The sequence below is a fragment of the Rhinoderma darwinii genome, chromosome 4 (genome assembly GCF_050947455.1).
Source record: "Rhinoderma darwinii isolate aRhiDar2 chromosome 4, aRhiDar2.hap1, whole genome shotgun sequence".
Classification (NCBI taxonomy): domain Eukaryota; kingdom Metazoa; phylum Chordata; class Amphibia; order Anura; family Rhinodermatidae; genus Rhinoderma; species Rhinoderma darwinii.
In genome coordinates, this window is record NC_134690.1 from 381,572,884 (window position 1) to 381,585,468 (window position 12,585).

The following is a 12,585-nucleotide window of genomic DNA, read 5'->3' on the forward strand; positions in this document are numbered from 1 at the left end:
CTTAAATGACCCACCTCTCCAGGATCTGTCGATCCCATGTACCCTCAATGACAATCACTGGTTACAATAGTGATATCGGTATGTGCAGCACGTGATCACAGTGGACATTGATTGGCAGCAGCAATCACGTGTTGTAATCAGGGACCATTGGCGCTGGATTTAAGTGGCGAATAGGTGCCTGGTTATGCGATAAGCAACTACCGAATTTTTTTTTTATTTTTTTTTTAAGCCTAGAAAACCACTTTAAGAGCTGCTTTTATAGATATGTGTTTATGTCTTTTTGAGGGTCCAGTTTATTAAATCCATCAAAAGAAGTATACTTTTGATATATTTCTGTTAAGGCCCCATTCCCATATATCCGGTGATCTGACGTAATTTCCCTCCAGGGAGGCTAAAAACAACTGGCCGGACGCAACTGATATATGTGAACCCACTCTCAATGTTCACATCCGTTTAACTAGGAGAGGAAGTGAAGTTTGTTTTGTTTTTTAATTATTTTAGATGGATCGGGACTTTAGATACTATGTGCCATACCTTTGTATCCATCTCCACATTGACAACTATTGTTACAAAAAATAGTGTTGCATCCGCCCCTTTAAAAAAAAAGTATTCAAATGCTGTGAAATATATACCAAAAGGACACTTTTTGGCATATGATGGTCACGAAGAAATGTCGATACTTTTAAAATAGACCTAAAGCAGAACCAAATAATTCCATTCATTAATTTATATAATAATTGACATATATTTTTAGTCTGGAGTTGCAACCATTTTTAGACTGTCAGGTTTACAAGGTGTTATTATTTATGCCATTATTTAATATTCTGCACTCAGGTTTTGGGCAGGGGGTTTCCAGTTTGCTATTACTTGGGTCATGTGTACATCTGTCAGCATGTCAGGTTCGTCATTGACCCCAGGGATATGGAGATTCCCTGAATGTAATGCATATACTATTACTGAGAGTGAAAGACACTGAGAACTCCACACTGGGCAACAGGTTGGCACATAATAAATCATGGATAGAGTGTAAAAGTTAGGAAGAATAGGAGCACTGGGCAGAAAATATGACTAAATAACTAAAAAAAAGTGGAAAAACAAAACAAAAATAATTGTTACTTCTTCATTTCGTTTATTTCAGAAGCACAGGAGAAAGTTGATGCTTAGTTTGTTTTTATTCACCTGAATGAAAATGTTTCTTTTGCTGAAACATCCCGTATGACTTTCAAAAATGATCACAGTTTATCACAATAATCTTCTTAGCAACAGAATTCAAAGCCACGATTTAATAAGACAATCTGACAAATCGTTCTCTTTGTCGCCCAAAAACTACAAATGCATAATGCATAAAAATACAATACATAAACAATTATTCTGGTAAAATAGATTAGAATAGATAGATAGATAGATAGATAGATAGATAGATAGATAGATAGATAGATAGATAGATAGATAGATAGATAGATAGATAGATAGATAGATAGATAGATAGATAAATAGATAGATGGATGGATGGATGGATGGATGGATGGATGGATGGATGGATGGATGGATAGATAGATAGATAGATAGATGATAGATGATAGATAGATAGATAGATAGATAGATAGATAGATAGATAGATAGATAGATAGATAGATAGATAGATAGATAGATAGATAGATAGATAGATAGATAGATACATGATAGGGAGAGATAGATAGATAGATAGATAGATAGATAGATAGATAGATAGATAGATAGATAGATAGATAGATAGATAGATAGATAGATAGATAGATAGATAGATAGATAGATAGATAGATAGATAGATAGATAGATAGATACATGATTGGGAGAGATAGATAGATAGATAGATAGATAGATAGATAGATAGATAGATAGATAGATAGATAGATAGATAGATAGATAGATAGATAGATAGATAGATAGATAGATAGATGATAGATAGATAGATAGATAGATAGATAGATAGATAGATAGATAGATAGATAGATAGATAGATAGATAGATAGATACATGATTGGGAGAGATAGATAGATAGATAGATGATAGATAAATAGATAGATAGATAGATAGATAGATAGATAGATAGATAGATAGATAGATAGATAGATAGATAGATAGATAGATAGATAGATAGATAGATAGATAGATAGATACATGATAGGGAGAGATAGATAGATAGATAGATAGATAGATAGATAGATAGATAGATAGATAGATAGATAGATAGATAGATAGATAGATAGATAGATAGATAGATAGATAGATAGATAGATAGATAGATAGATAGATAGATAGATAGATAGATAGATAGATACATGATTGGGAGAGATAGATAGATAGATAGATGATAGATAGATAGATAGATAGATAGATAGATAGATAGATAGATAGATAGATAGATAGATAGATAGATAGATAGATAGATAGATAGATAGATAGATAGATAGATAGATAGATAGATAGATAGATTAGGAGATAGATGGTCCTTTTAAAAACATTAAAAACAAAACTAGAATGTGAAACCAGGGGCTGGGGCTTTCTTGTCAGATTCATTGTGACTGATTTGCGCAGCTTTACCACCATCTTGGCATCGTTCAGTAATGTGCCCTGTGTTACGGAATACAGTACTGGGTAACCTAGTTATTCCGGTTGGCATATTACTCATTGGTAGACAAGTCATTTATAAGTAATTCAAACGTTATAATAGTAGCCAAAGTTTGTTTTATCACACATCTGACAGCAGGGTGGATCTTAACCACTGTCTGTTTCCAATGGCAACGAGCAGAGTCTTGAAAGTAGCTGTAGAACTAAATAGAGAAACAATAAGGCCACATTCACATGGCAGTATTTGTACAAAATAAGAATGACTGATTTCCAGACACAGCCCATGAACAGGAGAGGCGCTGTTTTTGGGGAAAAAAACTGACTTTTTTCTACTTTCACACAACTCCTTTTACTTTAATGTAGTGTCAATCAGAAATATCAATAATGTCACATGGTTGGCTTTTCAGCAGTTGGGACATCCACCAACCTAATGAACCAGCTAGTAATGGTGTAACTTGAAGGAGTGCAGAGGCTGCGGTCTCACTCAGGCCCTGGAGTCTAAGGGCATGCCCACACGTAGCGGATTTCCTCCGCAACTGTCCGCATCAATGCCGCACAGAATCTGCGTTGCAGATTCTGCGGCGGATCTGCCCGAAATGTGCAGTAAATTGATGCGGACTAGCTGCTGCGGACTGCGGTAAAAGTGCTTCCCTTCTCTCTATCAGTGCAGGATAGAGAGAAGGGACAGCCCTTTCCCTATTGAAAGTAAACGAATTTCATACTTACCTGCCGTTGTATTGGTGACACGTCCCTCTTTCGGCATCCAGCCCGACCTCCCTGGATGACGCGGCAGTCCATGTGACCGCTGCAGCCTGTGATTGGCTGCAGCCGTCACTTAGACTGAAACGTCATCCTGGGAAGCCGGACTGGAGACAGAAGCAGGGAGTTCTCGGTAAGTATGAACTTCTATTTTTTTACAGGTTGCTATATATTGGGATCGGTAGTCACTGTCCAGGGTGCAGAAACAGTTACTGCCGATCGCTTAACTCTTTCAGCACCCTGGACAGTGATTTACTGACGTCTCCTAGCAACGCTCCCGTAATTCCGGGAGCCCCATTGACTTCCTCAGTCTGGCTGTAGACCTAGAAATACATAGGTCCAGCCAGAATGAAGAAATGTCATGTCAAAAAAGCAAGACGCATCCGCAGCACACATAACATGTGCATGACAGCTGCGGACTTCATTGCGGAATTTAGAATCTCCATTGAAGTCAATGGAGAAATTCCGCCATGAGTCCGCAAACAGTCCGCCACAACTCCGCAACAGCCATTGCATGCTGCGGACACCAAATTCCGCACCGCAGCCTATGCTCCGCAGCGGAATTTTCCGCATCGTCTAAACGAACACTACTAAATAGAAGTGGAAGTCAATGGAGAAACGGCTCCACTGCGGATTAACGCTGCGGAGTGTCCGCAGCGGAATTCAAGAGGAATTCCGCCACGTGTGGCTTTGCCCTAAAGGTATGTGCACGCGATAACTGCAATTACGTCTGAAATTACGGAGCTATTTTCAGGAGAAAACAGCTCCTGAATTTCAGACGTAATTGCATGTACTCGCGTTTTGCGGGGCGTCTTTTACGGACGTAATTTGGAGCTGTTCTTCATTGGAGTCAATGAAAAACGGCTCCAATTACGTCCCAAGAAGTGTCCTGCACTTTTTTTGACGAGGGTGTAATTTTACAGCGATGCGTAAAATGACAGGTCGTCGGCACAGTACATCGTAAAACCCATTGAAAGTAATGGGCAGATGTTTGCCGACGTATTAGAGAAGTTTTTTCAGACATAATTCGAGGCGTAAAACGCTTCCATTACGTCTGAAAATAGGTTGTGTGAACCCAGCCTAAGGGTATGTTCACACGTGCACGTCCGTTACGGTTGAAATTACGGAGCTTTTTTCAGGCGAAAACAGCTCCTGAATTTCAGACGTAATGGCATGTGTAGGCGTTTTTCGCTGCGTCCATTACGGACGTAATTGGAGCTGTTTTTCTATGGAGTCAATGGAAAACGGCTCCAATTACGTCCCAAGAAGTGACATGCACTTCTTTGACGCGTGCATCTTTTTTACGCACCGTCTTTTGACAGCGGCGCGTAAAAAAAATTACCGTCTGCACAGTACATCGTAAAACCCATTCAAATGAATGGGCAGATGTTTGCCGACGCTTTCAAGCAGTATTTTCGGCTGTAATTCAGGCGTAAAACGCCTGAATTACGTCCGTAAATAGTGCGTGTAAACATACCCTGAGGGGGCACAAAAGGTCTCTTTAGCCATATAAAGAGACCAGTACTATAAATTATGTGTGATAGTTGGGGGCCCTGTTACAGATTTAGCATTGGGGCCCAGGAGCTTCAAATTACACTTATGCTAACTAGTCCTGGTCCCAGTGATCTGGTCCCTAACTTCAGTGGCCATGATTATGGAATTACCCTCCACTGAAATAAATAGGGTTGTCCCATACTTAAAGTGTAGCTAAACGTTCGACAAACTTCTGACATGTCAGAAGTTTGGATTGGTGGGGGTCCGAGCACTGAGATCCCCACCAATCGCTAGAACGAAGCAGCTGAAGTGCCCGTGTGAGCGCTCAGCCGCTCTGTTTCTATTCGGCTTTTTCCGGTGTATCGGAGTACAGGCTCATAAACTTTGTATAGAGTCCGTACACCAATACATTTATTTCCGGAAAAAGCTGAACAGAAATGAAACGGCTGAGCGCTCACACGAGCACTTCAGCAGCTTCGTTCTAGCGATTGGTGGGGGTCTCAGTGCTCGGACCCCCACCAATCCAAACTTCTGACATGTCACTATGACAAGTCAGAAGTTTGTCGAACGTTTAGCTACACTTTAATATTTATAAAATATGTAATTGACATATGAGAAAAGCTATATGTAAACTGACTTCAATGCACAATGTATATAATATAATTTATCGATTTTAATGATCTGTACAGCAGTCTTGGGGCACGTCCCCACGAAGCAGAATTGCTGCGTATTTTCCATCCAGAATTGCGGACGGAAAATATGCAGCAGAATACAGTAGCAGCAAAGTGGGTGAGTTTTAACAAATAAAATGTGTAAAATTTCCGAGCAGAAATTCACCTGTGGTGCATATTTTTCATACCGCAGCATGTCAATTCCTGCTGCGGAAAGTGGACTGAACCACTGCATTTTTCGTCACCATTTCCCAGCATTGAGAAAAACGCAGCAAAATCTGCACCATTTTCTGCAGTAAAACACAGGAAATGATGCGTTTTTTCCGAAGCGGAATGTCTGCTAGTTTTAACGGAATTGCTGCAGAAATTTTCTGCAGCAATTCTGTTACGTGTGGACAAGCCCTTAACCCCACATGCACAAACATAGTGTGAGACATTTTTTAGACTTTTTGGTCATTGTATGCAACATTTTGTGCCATTTTCAGCTTCAAATATGTGTGCTGAGTTCACCATTATGTTTACCAGCTGTCATACGACTGTGAGGTATTTTTTATCTCATATTTAATGTTTAGTCAGTTTTGCAGAGCTAAGCGTTCACTTTAATTTAACCCAATCTTTCTGCATCTCCCCATAGTCCAGCCGCAGATCAGGATAAACTGTTCTAACAGGAGTTTTCTCTCCTTTCTTCAAAGCTTGCAATCACATCCAGTTTATCCTGGCTGCACAATGTCAGACTAGGGGGGAAAGCCTTCAGAAGCATCTCCTGCACTGAAAGAAGCAGACTGCTGCTGCTGTGTGGACTTGACATTACAGGATTAAAGCCCCCACCCTCCAACCTAACACCACCCCCTCCCCCCTTTAGCTGCATCATTCAAGGCAAAAAAAAAACAAACTATGTTCCCCTAATATTTCAGCTCCAAGGCTGCCTCTCAGTGGATGAGAGCAATATGTAAGCAGCCAGGGAGCCTCCTCCATGCAGATCGAGTTTCCTTTGATTGACAGGGTTACCATGGCGAATAATTTGACTAAAACTGTTGTCTTATCCTTGCAGTCCCCGGGTCAGGTATCCAGCCAATCACAAGGCGCACAATCATTTTTCATGCCAGTTTAGAATAATATTATTAAGGAAAAAGGCAGCCAGACAGCGGGTGAGCAGACTTTAGTGCTCCATGATCTGCAATAACCAGACTGAAGCGACCTGCACTAAGGAGCCAGGATCTGCAAAGTTTCTAAGGGCAGAGAAAGTTCTTCAGTGCGCTCTGGAGAGGTGGCTCCATGGATGGTGCCTTGGATTGAGCGCAGTTTGCGCACTGGACCTGGGCATTTCTGCAGCTTCTCCTGGATCTGAATGTTTTTGGGGGCAATCACGGGACCATGTCGATGCTGCCCACTTTTGGCTTCACCCAGGAGCAAGTAGCCTGTGTCTGTGAGGTTCTCCAGCAAGGAGGCAACATAGAGAGGCTGGGGCGCTTCCTCTGGTCCTTGCCAGCCTGTGAGCACCTCCATAAGAATGAGAGTGTCCTGAAGGCCAAGGCTGTGGTGGCTTTCCACCGGGGAAACTTCAGGGAGTTGTATAAGATCCTTGAAAGTCATCAGTTCTCCCCACACAACCACCCAAAGTTGCAACAGTTATGGCTCAAGGCGCACTATATAGAGGCAGAGAAGCTGAGGGGGCGCCCCCTGGGCGCAGTGGGCAAATACAGGGTTCGCAGAAAGTTTCCTTTACCCAGGTCTATCTGGGATGGAGAAGAAACTAGTTATTGCTTCAAGGAAAAAAGTAGGAGCGTCCTGAGAGAGTGGTATGCACATAACCCTTACCCCTCACCCAGGGAAAAGAGGGAACTGGCTGAGGCCACTGGACTGACCACCACCCAAGTCAGCAACTGGTTCAAAAACAGGAGGCAAAGGGACCGAGCAGCTGAGGCCAAAGAAAGGTACGAGTAAGTACAGCACCTATTATAATGTCCTAATAGTAACACAAGATATTCGAATAGTAAACAGCAACACCACGCCGCAACTTGATATACAGATGGATCAGACTTCCTTATGTCAGATGTAGCAGAGCTGATACTGTCATGTGTGAGTTATTTTGAGTTTATAGATTGCAAACTGATCGAAATAATAGACGTGTTTAGCTCTGCTACATCTAGAATTCTTCTGATAAGGAATTTAGTGGGATTATTTTATTCTGATGAAACCAAGGCCTGTGCCACATACAACAATTCAGGGATAACCTTGGATACATTTAATGGGACACTAACCGTAAGTTATATGGGTTCCAGTAAAAATAAATTGTGTATTTTTTTTAACAACTACCACTAAATAATTCGTTCCAATGATACCAACAATTTCTAGATGCTTAATCTTTTTCTACAAATTATCCAGCACTACTGTATGTCCAGTACACATCACAGTAAATTCTACATATACAATTAGTCAGATTATATTTATATGGATGAGCAGCAAAAAGTATATCCCACCGTTATTTGCTGTGTAGTTAGTTTCTATTGTTCTCTGTTATCAGCCGCTGGGAAAATGTGAATGCAGTTCTTGTTGGGTTTTTTTCCAAATAGGATTTCTGACAAGAAATCCACAAAAATCCCTTCCCCCATAATCACTACTTCATCTCACATTCCTCCAATTCTGTGAACATTTATATATTATTAGTCGCTCTTTTTATAGTTTTTACTTTATAAGTTTTGTGATTTATGTTTAGTGTCCTTTAGGTGTCAGGAGCACTAGAACATCTCACCAGAGATTTTCATTGCGAGTGTCACCATTATATACTCACACGCAGTCTACCTGTCATACACAGACACCCCATCCACAGTCACACTCACCCACTCACCTCATTAGGCACCAACTACTTCTCACTCCAGGGCAACATCATTCCTCTACCATGACATGTGTAATGATGATGGACATGAACTGCTTGGTGTCAGGTCAGATAGCAAACATATAATTAAATGGTCATTATCATAATCAACTAAACTCCCAGCCCACAGAGGCTCAGTATTAATAACATTGCACTATAGACATTGCTGTCATATTTTTACAACTAGGTTTTTAATATCTTAGTGGTGGCTCCAACGCCTGGAATATCTGTCACCTAAATTCTATTATCCACTGTATGTGAGCATATTTATTATTATTTTTATTATTATTATTATTAATAATAATAATAATAATAATAATAATAATAATAATAATAATAATTAAAAAAAATAGTAAATAAATTACTACAATTCGGCTGTAATAAACACCCATTATTTTTTGTTAATTTATTCAATACTTTTACTAGAATTACAACATATATGACCCTCTAGGTAACCACATATATGTCATCCTATAACTATAACCCTATATATTTGATCCTATATATACATACATATATCCCTATTTAATTCACTATAAATATATAACCCTATATATGTAACCTACAAATATATCCCTATATATGTATACCCAGAAATATAAGCCTATATATGTAACCCTATAAATATAACCCTATATATGTGACCAGATATATAGATAGATGATAGATAGATAGATAGATAGATAGATAGATAGATAGATAGATAGATAGATAGATAGATAGATAGATAGATAGATAGATAGATAGATAGATAGATAGATAGATAGATAGATGTTAATTATACCGATTGATACAATATACTAAGAATAAAGATAAAGTCTTTCCAATTGTTCCGCAGTTTTTCGGACACATTTATTATATATCATCTACATGACTCCAGTTCAGGAGGTCGTTACATTGTAATTACCTACAACGCATTGTACATTACCGGACTACAGACTTGTCATATTAATAAGGTTTTCATATAAAACACAACTGTTAGGTTTTTCTCAATTCCACTTTTATTTTTTATCAATGCATTTATTAAAAACCTTCGTTCAGTGGTTGGTTTTAAGGGAAATTGGAGGTACATAATTTAAGAATATAATAATAATAATAATAATAATAATAATAATAATAATAATAATAATAATAATAATAAAAAGTAATGCCCATAATAAAATAGAAGGTGAGAAATAATGTATTATATATAAACTTGATCAGAAATTGGGTATCAAATATAGAAATACAGTCATGATGAAGAGTTCACTGACTGGTAATGTCACATAATTAAATTGATACATTTTATTATATAAATTCTGATTTATTTTAGTCATATATAAAATAATAATAATAATATTTTAATAATCTAATGTCATTGTCCATTTTTGATGTGAAGTTATCCAATAATATCTACGATATTGTAGAAATCCGAGGTCTATAAACAGTGGTGTATATCGTACTAATTTAATAACATATATTGAGTATCGATGTAATATTGAAATACTTAGCTCAGATGACGTTTTAATATCACATGGACATAAAATCTCACTTGACATAATATACATATAAATAACATACTGTGAAACAGTGGTCTTCAACTTGTGTCTCTCCAGGTTTTGCGAAGCTACAACTCCCAGCAACCAGTTGCTGCGAAATTATGTCTCTAAGCTTTAAGCTATTGCAAAACTACAACTTGCAGCATCCAGCTGTTGACAAACTACGACACTCAGTATTCAGCAGTTGTAAAACCACAACTCGGGAGCATTCCAGATGTTGCAAATCTACAACTTGCAGCAACCAGCTGTACTACAACACCCAGCCTCCAACTGTCAGGGCTAAGAGTTGTAGTTTTTTCAATAGCTGGGGCACCATAGGTTTAAGACCACTTCTGTAAAACGTACATATACGATCAATGAAGAATTAACCAAAGTTAACCCTTTGTGGAGTAATTTGTAGACTGTTTGCAATTATATGTGACTACCGATTAATACTGTGGATCATCAAATATTCATCCATTCATATAAATTGTCATAAATGAGTAATAATAATTGCAAGTCTCAAATGATTTTATGTTCAGATCCAGCAATACTTTCAGATACAATTATACTATAGGAAAAATATACCCATAACATTATGGGAATCAGCAGCTTGTACTCTTCTTCCTAGGTTAGGAAGGGTTAATCTTGCTGGATTTTCTGCACTGGAAGAAACAGGAATATTTATATAAAAGCAGAAGGGAAGCAGAATTAATGCTGAGCAATCTTCTAAAAATAGACTCCTGGTAATATGAAAGATCCCTAGGTATATACTATTGTATTTGTATTTTAGGAATAGAGCGCAGTGTATAGTATATGTGGAGTACACACGTTTATATGCACAACACATACTCACAGACAAACATATTTACACAATACAAGGTATATGTGTATATGCATGTATGTATATGAGGGGTGAATGTATACTAGATAGAGAGAGAGAGGGAGAGAGGGAGGGAGGGAGAGAGAGAGAGAGAGAGAGAGAGAGAGAGAGAATATTTTACAATATTCAATAGTAACAATCAGCATAGAATGAAAAACAACCCATACAATTATGACTAGCTCTCAGGCCGTGTGCTGATCTGTAGAACTGGATCTGGATTTTTGAGTTGGCATGCTGAGACTTCTAGTTCTACATGAACAGAATTCCTTTGCAGTGATTTCTTACATGTAATATATCGCATGCATTGTCATTAACATGCTACTAATATCTACAATGACGAACGTGTTATTAGGTAACGGACTAGTAATTTACTATATGTGAGATTCAATTATCCTGTGGCAGATAGATAGATAGATAGATAGATAGATAGATAGATAGATAGATAGATAGATAGACAGACAGACAGACAGACAGACAGACAGACAGACAGACAGACAGATAGATAGATAGATAGATAGATAGATAGATAGATAGATAGATAGATAGATAGATGATAGATAGATGATAGATAGATAGATAGATAGATAGATAGATAGATAGATAGATAGATAGATAGATAGATAGATAGATAGATAGATAGATAGATGATAGATAGATGATAGATAGATAGATAGATAGATAGATGATAGATAGATAGATAGATAGATAGATAGATCGATAGATAGATAGATAGATAGATAGATGATAGATAGATAGATAGATATAGAAGGAGGGAGGGAGAGAGAGAGAGAGAGTGTGAGTGAGTGAGTGAGTGAGTGAGCGAGCGAGTGAGTGAGTGAGTGAGTGAGTGAGTGAGGTGACGACATATTTCTTTATGATTTATATATGTAAATATCTGTTATCTTTAAGGGAGAATAACGAAAACTCCAATTCCAACAGTCACAACGCTTTGTCTTCTTCGATGAATGGCGGAAAAACAGTACTAGGAAGTTCAGACGACGACAAAACGCCATCAGGCACCCCAGACCACACCTCGTCCAGTCCAGCCCTGCTGCTCAACTCCAACCCTGGCCTCCAGGCACTTCATGGAATGGGTCACCCTCAGGGCCCCAGCGCCATCCCTGTACCCGGCGCAGATACCATGCACCATCACACTTTGCAAGACTCAATCCTCAACCCAATGTCATCTAACCTGGTGGATCTTGGCTCTTAAAATTGGTACAGCTATCTGTGGGATTCTGCAGTGCTACAATGTGGATAGTGACTACGCTAATGACACCATGGTTGGCCCTGTGATCTATGGAGAAAAGGTACAGTAGTGGGCACCAACACCACTCCAGGCGATCTTTACCCATGTCCACTTTGTGTAAGCTTCCATCAATACATTGTTAGTAGAGCCTATAAGTTACATGAGCCCACTGCACCTCAATGTATATCCAATGCATATATACCATCATGGCCACCAGGTACATCATGGAAAGTTACCCTCTGGGTTTCATGCCATTCCTGTACCAGGAGTAGTTTCAATGCACCATTACACTTTAGTAGACTCAAATGTCATCCCAATGTCATCTTATGTAGTGGACCTGGGCTCATGAGATGGATACAGCTTTATTTAAGTAACCAGTGCTATATGTGGATAGTGACTTCGTTAATAACATCTTGGTTTTTCCTGGGGGTACGGAGAAAGGGTTTAAGGAGAAGGCATCAGTACCATCTCCATGTGACCTTGACACCTTGTCTAAGCTTCCAGCATCAAATTCTACGTCAAGCATA

General features: G+C 38.7%; 1 protein-coding gene across 2 annotated transcripts; it reads left to right on the forward strand.

The window, feature by feature from the left end:
- The first annotated feature begins 6,908 nt into the window (after positions 1 to 6,908).
- Positions 6,909 to 12,022, forward strand: SIX2 (SIX homeobox 2). 2 transcript variants are annotated; one of them, XM_075864573.1, is made up of 2 exons: positions 6,909 to 7,474; positions 11,719 to 12,022. In XM_075864573.1, exons 1-2 carry the CDS (start codon positions 6,909 to 6,911, stop codon positions 12,020 to 12,022), a joined length of 870 nt encoding a protein of 289 aa, XP_075720688.1. The 2 variants fall into 2 exon arrangements, with proteins under 2 accessions (XP_075720688.1, XP_075720689.1); XM_075864574.1 differs by having other exon boundaries at positions 6,909 to 7,468.
- The last annotated feature ends 563 nt before the right edge of the window (positions 12,023 to 12,585 follow it).

What these genes read in the sequence shown, in the direction of transcription:
- SIX2 (XM_075864573.1), top strand. Translation starts at nt 6,909, where the DNA reads ATGTCGATGCTGCCCACTTTTGGCTTCACCCAGGAGCAAGTAGCCTGT. An exon ending in GAGGCCAAAGAAAGGTACGA is followed by an intron (nt 7,475 to 11,718) that starts GTAAGTACAGCA and finishes GTTATCTTTAAG; the next exon opens with GGAGAATAACGAAAACTCCA.